Source organism: Ceratotherium simum, chromosome 17 (assembly GCF_057802395.1).
Source record: "Ceratotherium simum simum isolate JZ-2026a chromosome 17, ASM5780239v1, whole genome shotgun sequence".
NCBI lineage: Eukaryota > Metazoa > Chordata > Mammalia > Perissodactyla > Rhinocerotidae > Ceratotherium > Ceratotherium simum.
The window spans coordinates 50,726,499-50,748,253 of record NC_141916.1 but is presented as its reverse complement, the minus strand read 5'-3'; the positions used below and the strand labels follow the sequence as shown (position 1 = coordinate 50,748,253).

Genomic DNA, 21,755 nt, shown 5'->3' with positions numbered 1-21,755 from the left:
GAATTGAAACTAGAGATGTCCAGTCAATTTCGATCCCTGACAAAGCTACGACAAACGCTATTCTGATCTCATCTTCCTGTTGAAAAAGCAAAGAAAGCACAAACCACAGTGCTTCCACCTATGACTACACAGAAAATTTTGCCAATTGGTGAAATAAATGTTGGATCCTAACATCATTTTATGACTTGAAAATGATGAATTCGGTGACAAGAAGTTTCCCAAGGTTTTGAGAAACAAGTGACGGGATAGTATAATATCTTTCTGAATCAAAAAATATAAAATATGGTTGTAAGTACTGTGTGAAAAAAAACAGAAGAAAATTAAATACATTTCTTAATCATCCAGTGCACACGTTGTCATAATTTAAGTGGAATCAAGTATGCTGTATCATGTAAGTTGGAACTAATCGAGATATTTTTCCTGTATACACACATACATATACATATGCACACACACATAAATACATATATTTGTATATATATTTATATTTGTATAAACATGACCTTTTACATAGGAAAATACAAAGTTATACAAAATAAAGAATTCCATGATGAACCATAATATGCGTAGCTTAAATAAGTACCAATTTATAGTCAATATTATTTCCTTTACAACACATGTGGATGTCGCAAATCCATCTCTGTTCCTAAATAGGACACTTTTCTCCTTTTTCCTTGTGGACATCACATTATATTACTCCCTCTTTATTAGATAGAATAATAGCACCAAATTTCATGCCAGAATAGAAACATAATCAACTAATATCTTAATGTTTTGATTTTTAACTACTCACAATTTCTGTTTCATTAAGAAAAAGTAAACTGTCACCGCCTAAAGAGACATGACGACTAAATGTAATGTGTTATCTGGGTGGCATAATGGAATACAAAAAGGACATTAGGTAAAAATTAAAGAAATATGAATAAAATATGTTCTTTATTTAATAATAATGTATCCATATCAGTTCATTCATTGTGACAAATCTACCATACTAATGTAAACTGTTAATAATATGGGAAAATGGATATGGAGTATATGAGAACTCTCTGTACTATCTTTGCAATTTTTATGTAAATTTAAGACTATTCTAAAATAAAAATTTCATTTAAAAATAAATAGCTGGAGTTTCTTTAGAATGTCATAATAACAATAATTATAATACAGGTGGGGCACTTTGAAGAAGAAAACAAAAAACCACTCTAAAAGGAAACAGCTAAGAGCAGAGTCACTCATACTAACTTTCACTAAATATGTGCTTGTGAAAACAAAACTTCAGTCAGTAAATTCACGATCCATTCAACCAATAAGAGATAATTATTAGGCAATAATCTTCAGTGAAGAAAACAATTAGACACAGTAACTATTTATATGTATAATATATGATAAAATTAACATAGGCAAATGTTGATTCTGTGAAAGATTAATAAAGATGTACGCCTGAAATTTATACAATGTTATAAACCAATGTTACTGCAATAAACAAAAAATTTAAAAAAAAATAGAGCTAGAATAATTTTTATGAAATCAGTAGGTTATTCAAAATCCTCACACATGGATAACACAAAAGCCAGTTTTACAGGAGAGAAATAATGAACTTGCAAGAAAAAGATCATTATAACTTATACAAATGCTTCTAGACAGTAGGGGGAACAAAAGAGTAGTTGCTATTTCTTTCACTAAAACTAGAATTACTTTGATGCCCAAATTGGAAGAGAATGTGTCAAGAAACAAAAAGGAAAGGTCAATCTCATTTATGAAAATTTTTGCAAAATCCTAGAACAGTGTCGAACTAAATCAAACAGTGTCTAAAACTAATATAGATGACCAAATTGAGTTTATTTCAGGATAGTAATAATAATTTTCTCTTGGAAGAAAAATAATAAATGCAATTTGCTACAAATAATAGATTAAAGAAATAGAACATGATTACATTAACATGGAAAGCACATTTGCTATAGTTCAATACCTTTTCATGATACAAACAATCTTTAGCATACATATTAGGATCTATATAAACATTATTCTTTTTTTTTTTTTTTTTTAAAGATTTTATTTATTTATTTATTTTCCCCCCAAAGCCGCAGTAGATAGTTGTATGTCATAGGTGCACATCCTTCTAGTTGCTGTATGTGGGATGCGGCCTCAGCATGGCCAGAGAAGCGGTGCGTCGGGGCGCGCCCGGGATCCGAACCCCGGGCCGCCAGCAGCAGAGCGCGCGCACTCAACTGCTAAGCCACGGGGCCGGCCCTAAACATTATTCTTAACTTCAAGATATTAGTAGTCTTTTAGAAAATCGTGAAGGCAAAGTGGTCACTGATACCATTTCTTTTCAATATTACTGCGGGATTCTTCAGCACACTTAAGACCAGCACAGGAAATTAAAGAGATAAGGACTTAAATTTTTTTTTTTTTTTTTTTTTGCTGATGATATGCTTATCCACATACAAAATAAAAACTAATTTAATGACCAGTTAATAGAAATAATAGTAGTATACAGGCCAGCCCAGGTGGCCTAGCCCCAGTGGCCTAGTGGTTAAGTTCAGCATGTTTTGCTTTGGTGTCCTGGGTTGGGTTCCCAGACACAGACCTACACTGCTTTGTTAGTGGCCATGCTGTGCTGGTGGCCCACGTACTAAACAGTAGAAGATTGGCAAGGATGCTAGCTCACGGTGAATCTTCTTCAGCAAAAAAAAAGAAATAGTATAATTAAACGTAGCAATAATTTGCAAAAACTATTATATTAAAAGCCAATAATAAACAGAAACAGTTAATTTTTTTCGTATACTATTAACAACCACAATGGAAACACTGTAAGGCACTTATGAGTAAATCTAACAGAAACAGACAAGATCTGTATGGAACTTATATAATTTTATAGAAATATTTTCAAAAAGAACTAAATTTTGATAGGACTATGGGATCTCATAAGGGTGTCAATTAATCCTAAAATATCTTGGAGATTCAATTCAATTCTGGTTAATATCCCAGGTTTTGTTGTGAAACTTACAAAGCAGAATCCTAAATGTTCATTAAATTGCAAAGGCCAACAGGTCCATCACTATTGAAGAAGAAGAAAAGGTCAAAGCTTTGTCCTAAAGATATTAAGACCTTTGCTAAAGTTATGTTAAGTAAGACAAAGTGATATGAGAATACAGACAAATCAGACATTGAAAAAGAGAAAAATACAGACAAGAAAAAGTCATGAACATAGATAAAACAATATATGAGGTTGCATTGCACATTAAGTAGGAAAAAATATACTATTAAATAATTAGTGCTGGAGAATATTTTGTACCAGTATAAAAACATAAAATTGGATCTCTGCCATATATACATCATATGCAGAAGAATTGGGAACTTAAATACACACCTCTAGCCTGCATAAAAAATAAGTACTTATGTAAGTGTTGATGCCAATTAGCAAGATTATCTCAGTATACATTTTATTTTATTCATTTATTCAGAATATTAAGATAAAATATAAAGTAAGATAAGATAATCAAAGAACACGTGAAATTATAAGGAAAAGTAAAGTTACCAATTCAAAAATCTTAAAGATATACCAAGAATTTCCAAAGGAAGGAAAGCAAATTTTATGTGGTCATATGTTTTGAGTTGGAAAATAGACTAGTTTATTCAACACATTTTTTTTTAGTGACTACTATTTGCTAGATGCTTTTGTAGGCCTGGGGAATGTCGAAGTAAACAATCCAGACAAAATTTCTTGCCCTCATGGAGTTTAAATTTTAGTGTAGGTGATAGAAAATGAACAAGTAAGTATGAAACAAGTTCAAGAATAAACAAGATAAGCAGATACAAAACAAGTTGAAGAAAAAAAGAATATTATCTCTGACATTCTTGTACTAAAATTCTTTTCAGCTAATCAACATTTTCCATTGACTATTATACACAGTAAAATTAGATCTATATACAAGAAATGTAATGATATTTTCTAACAACCACATTTTTACAAATATTTAGTTTGTAAAAGGAAATGAATGGATGCTTAAATGTGGGTTTTTTATGGGGAAATCCAGATCACACTTGCCTGAAGAGTTATTTTTATATTAGTAGCTTTAGATTTAACTAAGATTATATGTCTCTTAACTAGAAGATTGAGAAAAAGAGATAAGAATAAGGCAGAAACAGAGAATCAGAATATTCTATTCATTTCATTTAGTTCAAATAGAAACTTAAAGCCCTGTGAGGAAGTCACAAAACATACCTACAAGTACAGTTTCTTGAAATACACACCATGATAGGGCCAAGCATGGGGAGCTATGGTTTTGTATATAAAGGCCCCTAAACAAACTGATAGAGTAAGGAAAGGATTCCTTTTTTGAGGAGGGCAAAGGTTTTTAATTACTTATTTATTGAGGTATAATTGACAGATAACATTATATTAGTTTCAGTTGTGCAACGTAATGATTCAGTGTTTGTATATATTGTGAAATGATCACCACAATAAGCCTAGTTAACATCTGGCTTTAAGGATTCTTAAAGAGGCATATTCTAAGATAAGTCCAGAATGGCGAGTTAAAAAAATTAAGAGAGAGGAGGAGTTAAAAAAATTCTATAAAGAAATAATATGTGCAAAGAAATTCAAGTTTCATTCCCAGTGGTGAACATATACTCACTTTGCCTCTGTCGCTATGGAATATTTATTTAGGATTTGCTAAACATCAGTAATGCTTTGGTGATGTGATGCTGCAAAACGACATGGCATAGCTTTCAGAAAAACATACTTTTTAATAAATGGGATAAAACCAACTAAAATGAATTTACACAAAAACACTAATTTGAGTACAAAAATACATGGGCTTCATATGGACATATTTACCTGACCTCTTAAAATTATTGGAGAAAGAAAGTTACAACGCTTTGCAAACAGCCTGAGTTTAAGCCATTTGAGAACAACCACCACCACCTCAACAAACTATTTAGAAACTACTTTTGTTAGGTGAGAATAACCACCAAGCCTAACCAACCATCCTTCCTGGCCAGTAAGATACAGCCTGGCTTGCACGGCTGAGCGTATATTAAGCTCTTCCTGTGTAAGGGGAGGAGGTGGTGAGGCCACAAACCAACTTTGTGGTGAGAAACAGTCCTCTTGGCAGAATGCTCACTTCAAGCTATGACACTAAAATTGTATGTTGCCAAAGGTGTTTACGGGACAGTTGGCCAGAAATGAAAACATGAAATGTGTGGTTATGACCAAATGAAACTTTTATAGTCTTGACTTTTCGGTAAGTGTGTTTGAATTGATAAGAGACATCTCAAAAAGACAAATTCTAAAACTCACAGGAGTAGTGAAGTAAGTAAAAGGAACTGGGAGAAATAGAAGTGAGTCTGGATATGCATGGACGTGAATCAGAAATGAAATGCTGAGTAAAATAAAGGTAAAAAATCTGCACACACACTTGAAGAAATATTTATTCAGAACCTAAAATGTTTATTCAGAACATTCAGCTAGGTATTTATATACTGGGTGAGATAGATATAACGTCAACTAGTACATTGTAAGAGGATGAACACAAGGCAGAGAGTCCATAATGTTGAATATTTGGCAGAAAGAGAGAGAGTACAGGTCACTATCTTGGCAACTAACTAATATTACTTGGCATAATTTCCTGAGCTAGTAATAGATAAATAATTTCTTGGTCCCATCTCAGTTGAAACTTTCTATAATTCTAAAAATAATCATTCTATTGAGATGTCATTTCTTTCACAAAGAAATATTTCATTATATTAACTTAGCCCATGCTAGGAGACTTCATTGTTTGTGTGTTTAATATCAAACAATATGAAATAGTAGAACAGAAAAGATTTTTTTCCTGAGGTATTATCTTAGAATTTTTGAATACACAGCCATATAAATAGTAACTCTTTTCAAAATTGCTCTCAAGTAAATCACACACATGCCTTACAAGTCAGATGACTTCAAATTTCTTTTAGCATCCTGGTTGTTTTTCTTTGATCGCTTGTTTATTTGTTTGCCATTTAACCATATGTTCCCTGCCACGGTGGTACTCTCCATATTCATGAAAAAAAAATTGCATTTACAACTTCTGTATCTTGCATCCAAATGAATTTTGTGTTTACTTGAGTACTTTAAATATCAGAGAATCCTAGAATTTTGTAGATGTCATAAAATTTGGACATTACTTATTTCAAGTGCCTAAGGAATAGATGCAGTGATACTAGCACTTGTCCAAAGGCAAAAAGCTCATGAGTTGCAGATCTGGGTAGAACCAAGGTCTCCCAAGTCATAACTTCTTTCTTGTTTTTTTTTTTTTTTTTGGAATTATGCACTTAACAGCAGGTGGTCAAATTCTAGTTGACTCATTACTTCTTCCTTTATCCCCAGTAGATTAATTTGTGTACATATGAATAAAAATGCATGTGGTTTAAACTCTACAACTCTTACATTACCGTCTTGGAGAGTATAAAAATAACCACTAAAAATTACAGTGCTCCTTCTGTGGTTTTAGCCAATTGCCTTTCTATATTGCATTAATTTTTTCTCCATTATTTTACACAAACTTAACAATGCCAAAGTGCAACAAATATGTGAAGAATAAATACATAAAAAATAGGAAATTACTGATATTTTCATGAAGACTGTTTTCTATTTATTTTTTGAGTTAGTATCTATTGAGGACTTCTTCTGTGTGGGAAGCATATTGTTTAGCAACGGATATACCTAGTTGAATAAAGTATAAAGCATGACCCCTGTCATCTAATTTTTAACAGTCTATTTAAGGCATAGACATAAGCATGTGGTTTTAAATTAATACTAATATGTAATTAAATTAATATGTAATTAATATGTAATTTGCAGTGGTAGACACCACTACTGGGTTTTATAAAAGATAGAATCATAGATGACAGTTTCACAATGGATTGCCATTATCAACTATGAGAAAATGGTGTTTGGGAAGATATCCTGGATTAGGTGATTTTAGGGGAGTGTTTTTAAAAAATGTGTTAAATATCAAGGTGAATGAGGTTAAAACATACCAAGAACCAAAGATAGAACTGTCGAAAACATAGAAGAGAAAATAAAACTAATAAAGAGAGCTATAAGCTCTATATGCTTATGTTGGTGGATTAAGTGGGGTTATGACTATCTGGAGATGAGAATGGAGCCTGGAACAGTCTGGAATGACAAGAAGCGGGTGTGGGTGAGAAGAAGGAAGATTCATAATCTAAGCTATCTTGCTTGAATAGTACCATGTAGTGAATAAGAACTCTCTGAGGAGTTTTAAGCGAGGATTGACAAGGTCAGATTTCCAAGCTTTAAGTAGACAATTTGACCTGCTCTGAGAACAATAGATTTGATATTAATGGGGATAAAGAACAGACAAGAACAATAGTTATGGGCAGTAGAAGTAAATGGTGTTTTAATACAGGACTGTGATGTTAGGAATGGAGAAGATGACACTAATTAGGGAGGTAAATTGACGTAGTTGGTGACATTAAATCTAACAATTGGTGAAGACAAGAGTGAGGAGACGGAAAGGGTAAGAATGATGTATATGGTTCTAGATTTCACTGAATGAAATTATGATGGTACCACTAATACAGAGTAACCAGCTTAAGGAAGGGGATGATGACCTAATATGTGGACGTAATAAGCTGTAAGTCCAGTGGATAGTTTTAATCTATTTTTATTGTAAAATACAAATGGACCTTATGGGACTTGGTTTTGTGATTCAAAACACAAAAGTTCACTTTCTAAATATCTTTAATTCTATACATATTATTTAAAATATATCATTTGCAGAGTTTTCTCTTAATAAGAGATGTCAAGAATATGAGTCAAAAAGAAATTTTAAAAAGTGATGTGTTATCAAAATTAACATGAACAGTCATTATTGCACTAAAATAGTGTTCAAGTGGTTGTTTCCAAATGTGATTAAAAAGCAGAAGGCAAAATATTTCTTTATAACGAGATGTAGTTTTAGATTCTTAAAGACATATTCATTTGTATCTTTTAGGGCAATGACTCACATTTTTAGCCTCAGAGGAGTGATGCAGTCAAAAGAATGGAAACCATCTCAAAAATACTTTCAAGACATATATATTATTTCTTTTTATTTTTTTGATACTCTGAGGTGGTCAAGTAGTCAACATCAGTGTTTCTTCTCTCTTTGACCTATTACTCACCTCCTTTCTGTCTCTCTAGCCTCCTTGTTCTTTTTATCGTTCCCCAGTAACACCATTTACTTCTAATTCAAGACCTTTGGCCTTTCTACTCCCACAGACATGGTTTTAATTTGCCCAAGACAATCGTTATTTCCTTCAAATTCTCTTCAAATGTTATCTTCTAGAGTTGTTTTCCTGAGCACACTATTAATATGTTTTATTTCTTATTTTAGTTTGTTTTTACTTGTATGATTTATTCTACCCTGTTTTTTTTGCTGTTCATCTTTCTTCCTCACCAGAATATAAACGCTGAAAGGACAGGAAGTTTGCCTCGTTTGCTGATGTATCTTTTGCATAAAGAATAATGTGTGGTACATAGTAAGCACACAGCAAACATTGGTTATGAGTTTTATGTATTTTTCTATTATTATTTGACATAGCTGTTATTTTCACATAGTTATGTTCATAAATGTTTCTAGTATTTCATTTATTGATTTGGAGATTTACTGGGTTGTTTAGAAAATTTTCTGTTACCCTAAGTTTATAAAAATATTCTGTGGTGTCTCTAAATTGCCTTATTTATATAATTTTTGCTTCAAGAATAATATTACAAACACTAGTGTACCCACCATCGAGCTTAAGAAATATAATATTCTGAATAGATGTGAAGTCCTTGTGTACTTATTCCTGATTTCATTCCCTCCTTTCTCTTTAAAGGATTCTTACTACCTATCTATTGATATCTAATATATACCGCTATGTCTTGCATACATTTTTTAATAAAACTGATATAAACAATGTGTAATGTGTATTTTTGGAATCATTTATATAGCCTCAAATTTATATTTTTGATATCCATTAATATTGGTACACTCAGTAGTGTACTATTTTATTCATTTTCCTCATAAAATATAGTCTATTCTGAGAAAGTAAAATATTTTTACCTATTATTTTCTAAAGATATTTAGATTCTTCTGTTTTTTTCTTTTTACTATCATTCAAAGTGCTGTCTTGAATATTCTTCAATACCTCTCCTTAATCACATATATAGGAGAGTTTCTCTAGAGTATGTACTTAGAAGTGCGATTATGTGGCTGTGGTAAATACAATCAAAACTTCACAAATATTGACAAATTGCTCTCCCAAATTTTGTATTACTTTCACAAGCAGAAGTATATTAAACTTTCCATTTTTCCAATTCATTGCCATGATTTGGAATCTACAATCTTTTAATTTTTCTAATATGGATACAAAATTGTCTCAGAGTGTTTTAGTTTGCCTTTCCACAATTATTACTTATATTTAACTTTATTTATAACAATATTCTTAAAGGATATTCTGGACTGTTTATCTGTGAATTGTTTTTCCACATATTTACCCATTTTATATTGAGTTGTTTACCTTTTTATTGACATACAGAAGTTCTTCATATATTCTAGATAGAAATCTACTGTCAAGTGCATCCAGTGTAAGTTAGTAAATGTTTAATAACTAGCTCTCTGGTTGGGGGAAAAACCTCATTTGTAGTGTCTGCCAGTTTTAGTGATGCAAATACTCTGACCATAGTCAATTTAAAGCTACTAACATGATATCACTGAATGCAGAATTGGGAAAGGAAGAGATTTGTAGTAGTGAACTATTATATAGTATTTCCACCACTCAGATATAATAGATGTAAGTAATTTCATAAGTATAGTACATTTAGCAGAATAACTAGAAGTAACGAGTATTGAGTATTTATTACTTTTATTGTTTTTTTTTTTTTTTGTGAGGAAGATCAGCCCTGGGCTAACATCCATGCCAATCCTCCTCTTTTTGCTGAGAAAGACCAGCCCTAAGCTAACATCTGTTGCCAATCCTCCTCCTTTTTTATTTTCCATTTTTTCTCCCCAAAACCCCAGTAGATAGTCGTATGTCATAGTTGCCATCCTTCTAGTTGCTGTATGTGGGACGCTGCCTCAGCATGGCCGGACAAGTGGTGCATCGGTACGTGCCTGGGATCCGAACCCGGGCCACCAGTAGCAGAGCGCACGCACTTTACCGCTAAACCACGGGGCCGGCCCCACTTTTATTGTTAATATAATTTATAATATTTTATGTTTATATAATTGAATCTTGATAATGACTGTGTTTAACAACTGGTTCTCAAAATTCCTGACATCATTTTATGATTAGCTATGAGCCTGATCGAGCATACCACTCACTGATTGTATAACTTGTGCTAGTCTGGGTGTATCTTTCCAATTGTAATGATATCTTTTATTGTCCAGAAAATGTATTTGTTTATTTAATTATTCCTTTATAGCATCATTGGCATTTATGATTTTCTTTTTTTGAAATTTTATTAAGAAATGTATCCTTAACCAAAGATCTTGAGATATTTTACTATATTTCCTGTTAAACTTGTGAAGAGTTCTTTTACAATTATATCTTTGATATTCAATATTTTCCCTTAGCGTAATGATTGTTTCCATTACCTTTATTAAGTGATCTATTTTTTTCTCAGAATCTGTAATATCACCCCTGCCATCACATGTTTATTGTTCAATACACCTGTAGGCATTTTTTTTTCCAGAACTTGATTTATTCCTTGGACTAATACTAAAATGTATCATCATGTTCTTCATCAACATTGTCTTGAATATTCTTGGTGTTTGGAGCATTATATAATCTGAAGTTGAGTGATATAGAGCTCAATCCCTGCTGTACCCTGCAGTTACCTGTGAACCAGCTCCAGCCCCTTTCTGCTGTGATCAGTGAGGCCCTGAAAAACACTGTTTAGACAATCCCCCACAGACAAGAGAGCCTTTGTGGAAGTCCAGGTTTCCAGAAGAGAAGTTCTAGCACACTATTGGAGCAAAACAATATGAAATTGGATGCATTAAGTAGGATAAGAAAAACATCTTGACTTTACCCACATTACCCGTCCCCCAAGGTAACACAGCTTAGGGCCAAGAGAGATCTTCTCAGCTAGGTTTTCTTTTACTGGGAAAGTAAGGGAGTGTAAGTGAGCAACCAGCTTCCCCAGCTTTGTGGGATGCTACCAAAGAGGCTCATTTTTCTCTCTCCCCATCCAGAGGACTGAATCAGGAGATGGATGACTGGCGGGCAGGAAAAGGCTGAGAGAACAGCAGTTACAACTCTCAGAGGGCATAAAGAATGAAGATACTACTAACTGCACTGTGGACTCTATCAAGAAGACTGCCCATGAGCTGCTGGGAACACCCTCAGCTGGGGATCCACCCAAATGGCCCATGGGCACCCCTGGGACTCAGGAAACCTCACCCCAAAACACTCAGACTCTGTGGCTGGCTCCCTGTGGGCACTCCCAACTGCAGTGGAGACAGTGAGCTTTGGCAGATGGCTAGTGAGCATGTGTGGAAACCCAGCCTAAGTCTATAAAAGAAGGAGAGATCACAAGCTTGAGCTTTAGCACTATGTTTGGGAAAACAAAAGGAAGGCTTTCAGCACTCAGGCTGGTGCACCACAGGACTGAGACAAGGTATACAAGCTTAAGCATTCTGCCACAAAAGGCAGCAAGCAGTGTGGAGTGGGTGCATTCATGAAAGGTCCTAGAAAGCCTCAGAATCATTAGCAGGGTTGATGGGAGATAATTCTCTCCCACAAGGCTGTTAATAAAGACTGGAAGAGGTGATTGCTACGTCAAATGCAAAGAAGGCAATGCAAAACTTCAGGGAGCATGAAAAACGACACCTCCAATAGATCACAATAATCTTTTAGTAACTGGCCCCACAGACATGGAGATCTGCATTTTAACCAATAAAGAATTAAAAATAGCTGTTTTAAAGAAGCTCAAGACGCTACAAGAAGAAAAGAAAAAAAAATTCAACAAAATAAGGAAAATAATGCATGAAGAAAATGAGAATGTTAACAAAGATATAGAAATCATAAAAAAAAGAACTAAACAGAACTTTTGGAGTTGAAGAATACAATGAATGAAATGAAAATACGGTGGAGAGCATCAACAGCAGAATGGATTAAGCAGAAGAAAGAATTCAAGAAGTAGGAGGCAGGACCTTTGAAATTATCCAGTCAGAGCAAAATAAAGAAAAAAGAATGAAAAAGAGTGAAGAAAGCCTACATGATATATAGGATAATATAAAAAAAACAATTTGCAGATTACTGGAGTTCTAGAAGGAGAAGAGAGAAACAAAGGGGCAGAAAGATTATTTTAAAATAATGATTGAGAACTTCTCAAATCTGGTGAGAGATTTGGATATCTAAGTTCATGAAGCTCATAGGTCACCAATGAAAATCAACTTAAAGAGATCCTCTCCAAGATAAGTCATAATAAAACTGTCAAAAATCAAAGGCAAAGGGAGAAACTTAAAAACAGCAAGAGGAAAAGAAGCTAGTAACTTACAAGTGAACCCTAGAGGGCTATCAGTAGATTTCCATGCAAAAATCTTACAAGCCAGGAGAAAATGGGATGATATATTTAAAGCGCTGAAAGAAAAACACTGCCAAGCAAGAATATTCTATCTGGCAAAGTTGTCCTTAAGAATTGAAAGAGAGATAAAGACTTTCTCAGATAAACAAAAGCTGAGGGAATTCATTACCACTATACCTGCCTACGAGAAATGCTGAAAGGAGTGCTTCAAGCTGAAATGAAAGGATACCAATTAGCAACATGAGAACATAGAAAGTATACGGGACGCTGATAAAGGTGAATATATACTCAAATTCAGAATACTCTAATACTGTATACGGTGGTGCGTTAAGCACTTAACTCTAATATAAAGGATAAAGGATAACAATATTAAAAATAACTATAGCAAGAATAATTTTCTTTTGAATACACAGTATAAAAAGGTGTAAATTGTGACATCAAAAACAAAAAGGGGAGTAAAAGTAAAGTTTGATGAGCTATTGAAGTTAAGTTGTTATTAGCATAAAATTGACTGTTATAGCTATAATATGTATTATGTAAGCCTCATATTAATCACAAAGTAAAAGCCTACAGTACATTCACAAAAAATAAAAATAAGGGGAGTCAAAACACACTGCTATGGGAAATCATCAATTCACAAACAAGAGCAGCAAGAGAGAAAGAAAAGAACAAGAAAACTACAAAACATCCAGAAAACAATAAGATGGAATGAGTAAGTCCTTACCTATCAATAATTACTCTAAATATACATGGATTGAATTCTCAAATCAAAAGGCATAGAATAGCTCGATGAATAAATAACTGAGACCCAACCATATGTGCCTAAGGGATTCACTTTAGATTTAAGGACACACATCGGCTCAAAGTAAAGTGATAAAAAAAGATATTCCATACAAGTGGAAACCAAGACAAACAAGGGGTAGCTACACTTATATCAGACAAAATGGACTTTAGTCAAAAATGGTACCAAGAGCTAAAGAAAGTCAGTATATATAATGATAAAGCAATCATTCATCAAGAAGATATAATAATCATAAATATATATTTACCCAATATTGGAGCACCTAAATATATTAAGCAAATTACTAACAAAATATGATGGGAGAAATAGACAACAATACAATAATAGTAGGGGGCCATAATAGCTACTTTCATCAAGTGATAGACCATTCAGACAGAAAATCAATAATGAAACGTTGGACTTGAATTATACATTAGACCAAATAGACCTAACACACATATGTAGAACATTCCAGGCAACAGAGGCAGAATACACATTCTTCTCAAATACATATAGATTAACCTCCAGGATACATGATATATTGGTCACAAAAGAAGTCTTACCAAATTTAAGAAGTCTGTAATCATACCAAATATCTTTTCTGACTACAATGGTATGAAGCTAGAAATCAACTACAGGAAGAAAACAGGAAAATTTATAACTATGTGGAGATTAAACAGCATGCTCCTGAACAACCAGTGGGTAAAAGGAGATAGCAAAAAATACCTTGAGACAAAAGAAAATGGAAACAACATATCAAATCTTATGGGAAGCAGCAAAAGCAGTTTTAAGAGGGAAGTTTAAGAGGGAAGCAATAAACACCGATATTAAGGAAAAAAAAAAGCGCGCAATTAAACAACCTAACTTTACACTTCACAGAACTAGAAAAAGTAGAACAAACTAAGCTGCAAATTAGTAGAAGTAAGAAAATAACAAAGATCAGAGGGGAAGCAAACAAAATAAAGAACAGAAAAACAATAGAAAAGATCAATAAAACTAACAGCTGTTTTTTTAAAAGATAAGTAAAACAGACAATACATTCACTAGACTAACCAAGAAAAAACGAAAGAGGACTCAAATAAATACAATTATAAATGCAAAAGGAGACATTCAACTGATACTACACAAGTGCAAAGGACCATAAGAGACTCAATGAACAATTATATTACATGTAATGAGAAAATCTAGAAGAAATGGATAAATTCCTAGACACGTACAACTTACCAAGACTGAATCATGAAGAAATATAAAATCTGAACAGACCAATTACTAGTAAGGATATTGAATCAGTTATCAAAAATCTCCCAACAAAGAAAAGTCTACCAGATGGCCTCACTGGTTAAGTCTACCAAACACTTAAAGATGAATTAATACCAATCCTTCTCAAACCCTTCCAAACACATGAAGAGGAGAGAAACACTTCCCAACTCATTTCACAAGGCCAGCATTATCTTGATACCAAAGCCAGACAAACACTACAAGAAAAGAAAATTACAGGCCAATATTCCTGATGAAAATAGATGCAAAAATCCTCAATAAAATATTAACAAACAAAATTCAACAGTACTTTAAAAGGATTGTACACCATAATGAAATGGAACTAGTTGCTGGGATGCAAAGATGGCTCAACATCTACAAATCAATCCATGTGATACACCACATTAACAAAATGAAGGACAAAAATCATATGATCACTTCAATGGTTATAGAGTAAAAGAATTTTACAAAATTCAACATCCATTCTTGATAAAAACTCTCTTCACACTGGGTAATGAGAGAATATACCTCAAAATAATTAAGGCCTTATATGACAAGCCCACAGCTAACATCACACTCAATGGTGAAAAGTTGAAAGCTTTTCCTCTAAGATCAAGAACAAGACAAGAATGCCCACTGTCACTACTTTTATTCAAGATAGTACTGGAAGTCTTAAACAGAGTAATTAGGCAAGAAAAAGAAATAAAAGGCATCCATATTGGAAAGGAAGAAGTAAAATTGTCTCTATTTGCAGATAACATGGTATTATGTATAGAGGCCCCTGAAGCCTCCAGCAAGAAACCGATAGAGCTAATCAATGAATTAAATAAAGTTGCAGGATAAAAAATCAATGCAAAAAATATGAACTGTCAGAAACAGAAATTAAGAAAATAATCCTATTTGCAATTGCATCATAAAAAAAGATACCTAGGAATAAATTTAACCAAGAGGGTGAAAGACCCACATGTTGAAAACGACAAGACATTGATGAAAGAAATTGAAGAAAACATAAATAAATGGAAAGATATTCCATGTTCATGTATTGGAAGAATTAATAGTGTTAAAATGTCCATATTACCCAAAGCAATCTATAGATTCTATGCAATCCCTGTAAAAATTCCAATGGCATTTTTCACAGAAATAAAACAAATAATTCTAAAATTTGTTTAGAACCACAAAAGATCTAATAACCAAAGCAATCTTGAGAAAGAAGAACACAGCTGAAGGCATCATGCTTCCTGATTTCAAACTATATTACAAAGCAATACTAATCAAAACATTTTGGTACTGGCATAATAACAGACACGTAGATTAATGGAACAGAATAGGGAGCTCAGAAATAAACCCACGCATATGTGGTCAATTAATTTTCAACAAAGCAGCCAAGAATATACATTGAGGAAATGATGGTCTCTTCTTAAATGATGCTGGGAAACTGCAAAGTCACATGCAAAAGAATGAAACTGGATCCCAATCAAAAATGTCCTGTGAACAATTGCATCACTCATAACCTGCTGTATTCTGAGAAATATAATTGAGGTCAGAAACTTATGTGACGAAAGTATGGGATCTTCTAAACCTGAAATTCATTAACACAACAAAACACAAATGCAAACACAAGCAACTTTCCTTAAGAGAATAATATGCTTGGTTACTAGGAAAAAAGGTTTTCCTATTATGAGAGAAAAAGTCTGAATTATTTAAAGTTATAAGCTTGATTTTCATGCCATAAGTTTGTATTTTGTAAACTAATAAAATGAAGAAATGTGTGTGTATGGAATCAAGGAGAGTGCTTCCAACTTAGCTGTGTAAATTAGTCTAAAATGAGTTATACGGGAAAATTCACTAAAAAGAAAATTATGTAGTCTTAGGTATCATGTTTACTCATGATGATGATTGTTACCATTATCTTTCTAGTTATTTTCAATAGTCAATAAGAAGTGAAAATATTCTTTTAATTTGATGACAAAATGAATTCATTTTCAAGGAATTTTTTGAAACAGAGATAATTGATTGCCAAATGACTTTAACTAAAGGAAATATTTAAGGTCCTGAAGATAAAACAGTTATTCTAGGTGAAAACTTGGATATGCAGAAAGGAAAGAAGAGTTGAAGAAAAGAAAAATGCGGATATATCTAAATGGACAGCGAATGGATAAAGTGTTAAAGTTTCAAATTTTAAAATATATATTTGTATTAGAATTCAAGGGGACAAATACAGCATAAGCAGTAAACAAAAGTAGAGTTTAGTTAGATCTTTTCACTGCTTGAGAAGGGGTAAAGCACTAATTTGTTAGACTTTAATGAGTAAAGATTGTATGTTGTAAAATACAGGGCACTAATAAAAGAGTACTTAAAGCATCTTGAATTAACAAGTTTTTATAGAAGAAAATGAAAACAAAAACATTTATAATGAAAGATAAGAAAACAAAGAATAAACAGAGTTCAAGGAAATGGTAGTGTTCATCCAAAATTAAATAACTATATTATATTTAACAATTAATTACATCATATATTTACACATATAAATAAAATATATAAATAATACTATATTATATAATAATTTAATAATTATATTAAATATATTGAATAATTTTCAATGTAAATTCCAAGAATGTTGATATTTAAAATAATTGTTTGCTGTCTTAGTGAGGTGTTCCTTTAAAGTAAGCATAAAGAAAATAAAAGTAAAAAGAAGAAAAAATACACCACGCAACACAAGACAGTAGAAAATTGTTATAGTTAATGTACTGTCACAATATAAAGCAAGAACCATTGTTGGAAATGATGAAGCATGTTTCATAAGGATAGATTGAGTATCCAAACCATTAGCAATTTTTTTTTGAATCTGTACATAATAATACAAATTCAACATATATTTGAAAAAAGTAAGGAAGTAAATAATCATAAATGGAGATTTAAACAAGTCTCTCACTACTTATCAAACAAGCAGATATATCAGTAAGGCCATAGAAAGATTTAAACTAGACAAAAATACATATATTCACAACACACACACATACTATATGCTAGTACAGAATATGCATAAGTTCACATGGAAATTTTCCAAAACTACACTATATACTCTTATTTCCAGGCATATTAATATAAAATATATAGAACTATATAATTAACTGTATATTTTATTATGTATATAATATAAAGTATATAAAATACAGTGGTGTCACTGCAGTAACTTCTAGCCAAGTTTGGCAATTGGGCACTCGAAATGTGGGTATTCAAATTTAATTTTTAATTAATTAAAAATAAATAAAATTTTAAGATTGGTTCCTTAGTCACAATAGCCACATTTAAACAGAGATGTACAATCTTTCCAGCTTCACAGAAAATTCTCTAACTACAGTTTACCAAAAATAGTAGTCAATAACCAGAAATTGGAAAATCTTTATATGATTTTAGATTCAGTTGTAAATTTATAAATATCATATGGGCCAAAGAAATGATCACAATGAACGTTCACAATTTTTATATGAATTACGAGGAAAATATAACAGCAAAAATCTGTCGTGTGAAATACTAATTGCCTTAAATGCATATCTTACAAAAAAGCAGAAATTGGTGCATACAAGAAACTAAAAATAGAAAAGCTAAAACTAGGTGAAATTAAATCCAAATGACGTAGAAGGAAGAAAACAATAAATAATACAAAATCAAGACAAAGAACAAAATTACAGTAGAGAGGATCAACAAAGGTCAAAGTTATTCTCATTGAAAACACTTAATAAAATTAATCAAAGACTGTTGGGGCCAACCTGGTGGCATACGGGGCTGGCCTGGTGGCATAGTGGTTAAGTTTGTGTGCTCCGCTTTGGTGGCCCGAGGTTTGCAGGTTTGGATCCCAGGCGTGGTCCTATGCACCTCTTATCAAGCCATGCTGTGGCAGGTGTCCCACGGGTAAAGTAGAGGAAGAAGGGCACGGATGTTAGCCCAGGGCCAATCTTCCTCAGCAAAAAAAAAACAAACCAAAAAAAACAAAATAAAGACTTGAAGAAAAAATTGAGAAGACAAATCTAGGTTAAATGTGGGGCTACCAGTATGGTTTTTAAAGATATTAAAAACATAATAAAGCCACATTATGAATACGTGTTAATATCTGTATGAAATAGAAAATTCCTGAAGAATGCAAATTACCAAAATATAGTACAACAAATGGAAACCTGAGTAAATCAAAAATTAAAGAAATTCAGTTCATTATATAAACCTTCCTACAAAAAAATTCTACAACCTCAGATGGTATCAGTAGTGAATAACAATACTTGAAAATATAATATAATATACTCTTACACAAAGACTTCCAGGTAATAGAAAAAGAGGAATGCTTCCCAATATAGCCTTAATAACAAAGCCTATGAAGTACACAACATAACTGAAAATGCAGTCTAGTCTCTTTGTGAATGTGGATGAAGAAAAACTACTTAATCTAGATATAATGTATGCACTGATTTTTAAAAAATCACAGTAGAGAGTGATCCCTGTGGTTTTATTTTAGAGATGCAAGATTAGTTAACATTTGAAAGAAATAAAGATAATTTACCTCATAAACACTATATAGAGAAAACATTTATTATTTCAATTGATGGGAAAATAATAAAAATGTAACATCAATTACTTATAAAATCTATTAGAAAAATGGGAATATTATGGAGTTACTTTAACATGACAAAGGTACGATGAAAAAAAACCCTTAAAACAAACCTCATACTTAAGGATGAAATATTTTTCCCTAAAATAGGGAAGGATAAATAGAGATGTTTACTGTACCTTTTATTCAACTTTGGAAATAAAACCCCATACTGTGAAAATAAGTCAAGAAAGAAAAAATCATTGCACACGGAAAGAAGAAATAAAAGCGTGATTATTTAAATATGAAATAGTTGTTTATATAAAAAATCCTGAAGAATATATATTTGAAATGATAGAATTAATAGATAAAATCAGTGAAGTCATTGAATATAAGATCAGCATGTAAACCCAAATTGTATTTCTATTTAAAGCAGTAAAAATTCCTAAAGGAAATTTAAAAATAAGGATGTCGTTTACAAAAGAATGACTGTGAAATACCTGTATTTCTGTAAGACTTCAAAATAGAACAATACAAAATATAACAGAGAAATTAAAGAAAACCTATTATGTGGAAGGATAAAGCATGATATTGACTGGAAGAGTCAATATTATAAAGATGACTAATCTTTATACATTACTTTAAAGATTAAATGCACTCCCAAACATCATCATAGGAGTTTTTTGAAAAGCTTTATTGAGGTGTAATTTAAACAGCATAAAATTCATCCACTTAGAGTGTATAAATCAGGGGATTTTAGTATATTCACAGAGTCTGCAACCATCACCACTAAAAAAATTTAGAAAGTATTCATCACCACAAAAAAGAAACAATTTACTGATCGGCAGTCATTTCCTATTCCTCCTCCCCTCAGCCCTTGGCAACCACTAATGCACTTTCTGTCTCTTGTGGGTTTACCTATTCTTGATCTTTCATATAAGTGGACTCACATAACACATGTTCTTTTAAAAAGGTTGTATACCACAAATATAATAATGTTGAACAAAAAAAGCTGGACACAAAAGTAATGATATCTGTACTTTTTGGTGTGTTTATTTCAATAATTGTTTTTGCAAAAACTTTTCATTATTAGAATAATATAATCTATTTTAAGACTTATGCAATGGTAATATGATTTCCATTTTATGAAATAGAATGTTACTCGACAGAATCCAAATTCAGATGTTTCAATTCTGAAGCTTATGTTTGCAATTATATCTATTTAGAGATCCACAACTCTCTGCCCTGAGGCCAGATGAGTGTAGTATAGCGCAGTTATGTTTACCAGATGATGATTCTGTTACCCTGTAATGGAGAAAAATGCATAATTCTGTTTATATATGGTATGGGGGCAATCCATGAAACAATAGCATTTTCCATGTAACTGTAATAAAAGAATATGTTGAAAATAGGTAATGACATTTTTCATATAATATTAGTAAGAGAGTTATTATGAACTGAATAATTTATATCAACATTTTATTAACTTCCAACATTTTTCTTCATGTCTATAATTTAACTAAAACAAATGTATTAGTATTATTCTTCTGAATTTTTAAAAATATACATTTCCTCTTCTATATAGCGTTATTTAAAAAATCTCACCTCAGTTTGGAAGTTGAGCCACTTGTCCACATCCATGGATGATCACTGCTGTTACGAGAGACTCCAATCCATGATAGAAGTGATAGGGAATGCAGAAATTTCTACCCCAAAATAAAGAATTTTCATTTAAATAATGATTATGACAGCTTTTATTATTTTTAAAAATGCAAGTAGTGTATTCTTTCATAGGATCCTTAATTTTCAGTACTAAATGAGAGTGTTAGACTCTAATCTAACACTAGAGGTGTATTAAAGTTGAAAACCATCTTTCAGATTGCCAAAAGCTTTCACCAATGTTTGTAGTTTGGATTTAAAATTCAATCTTAAACATTTATACTTAGTAGTTTCATTCTTCTTCTTAGTTAATAAGGAAAATTCTGATTTATGTAATTTAATAGTTATCCATGTTGACAAAACTAACATACAAAGCTTTAAATAAGTTTCTGGATACTGTGACTAAATCAATGTATTTTTCTGTGTTTCTCAGAGTTTGGGTTTTAGAGGGAAATTAAGAGACTGCCATTGTAGAAATAAATGACATGGAAGCCAAAAATTTTATTTTCTGTGCCCCACACCATTCTTTAACTATGTAATCCCCTAATTCATTTGTTTCTGTGTTGGTGGAATCCAATGGCAAGATGAAGTGTCATAGATTCATTTCTCTCTGCTACTCCCTGCTGAGTACAACTATAAATTCTGAAACTAGTGAAAGACACAAATAAAGGAAAACTCTGAAAGGTGGAGGAGAAAGGAGAAATGGGTTGGGTCCCTAGGATTAGGAGACAAGAGTGACAGGGCATCTTATATCCTCCATGCACCAGAAGAAAGTGACCTAGGCTGTTGCTTCCCAACGCTCAACCTAGAAATAGGAGGTGGCTCAGGAAAGCCATTCCTCCTCTGTCTTGAAGGGAATCCTGTCCAGCAACACCAGGCAAGCCTTACAAGGGTTTTCTGTTGGGAAACCTGCTAAG

The 21,755-nt window shown here is 32.3% G+C and overlaps 1 protein-coding gene across 2 annotated transcripts in view; it reads right to left on the bottom strand.

Annotated features, from left to right (window-relative positions):
• Positions 1-20,214: 20,214 nt before the first annotated feature.
• The window catches only part of LOC101405540 (NKG2-A/NKG2-B type II integral membrane protein-like), a 65,028-nt gene continuing 63,487 nt past the window's right edge, over positions 20,215-21,755 (bottom strand). For both annotated transcript variants that reach the window (XM_087442766.1, XM_087442765.1), the window contains exons 5-6: positions 20,785-20,885; positions 20,215-20,484 (exon numbers count right to left, since the gene is read on the bottom strand). In XM_087442766.1, the coding sequence (XP_087298892.1) occupies positions 20,367-20,484; positions 20,785-20,885 (219 nt within the window). In that variant the 3' untranslated portion in view covers positions 20,215-20,366. The remainder of the gene's footprint in view (positions 20,485-20,784; positions 20,886-21,755) is intronic.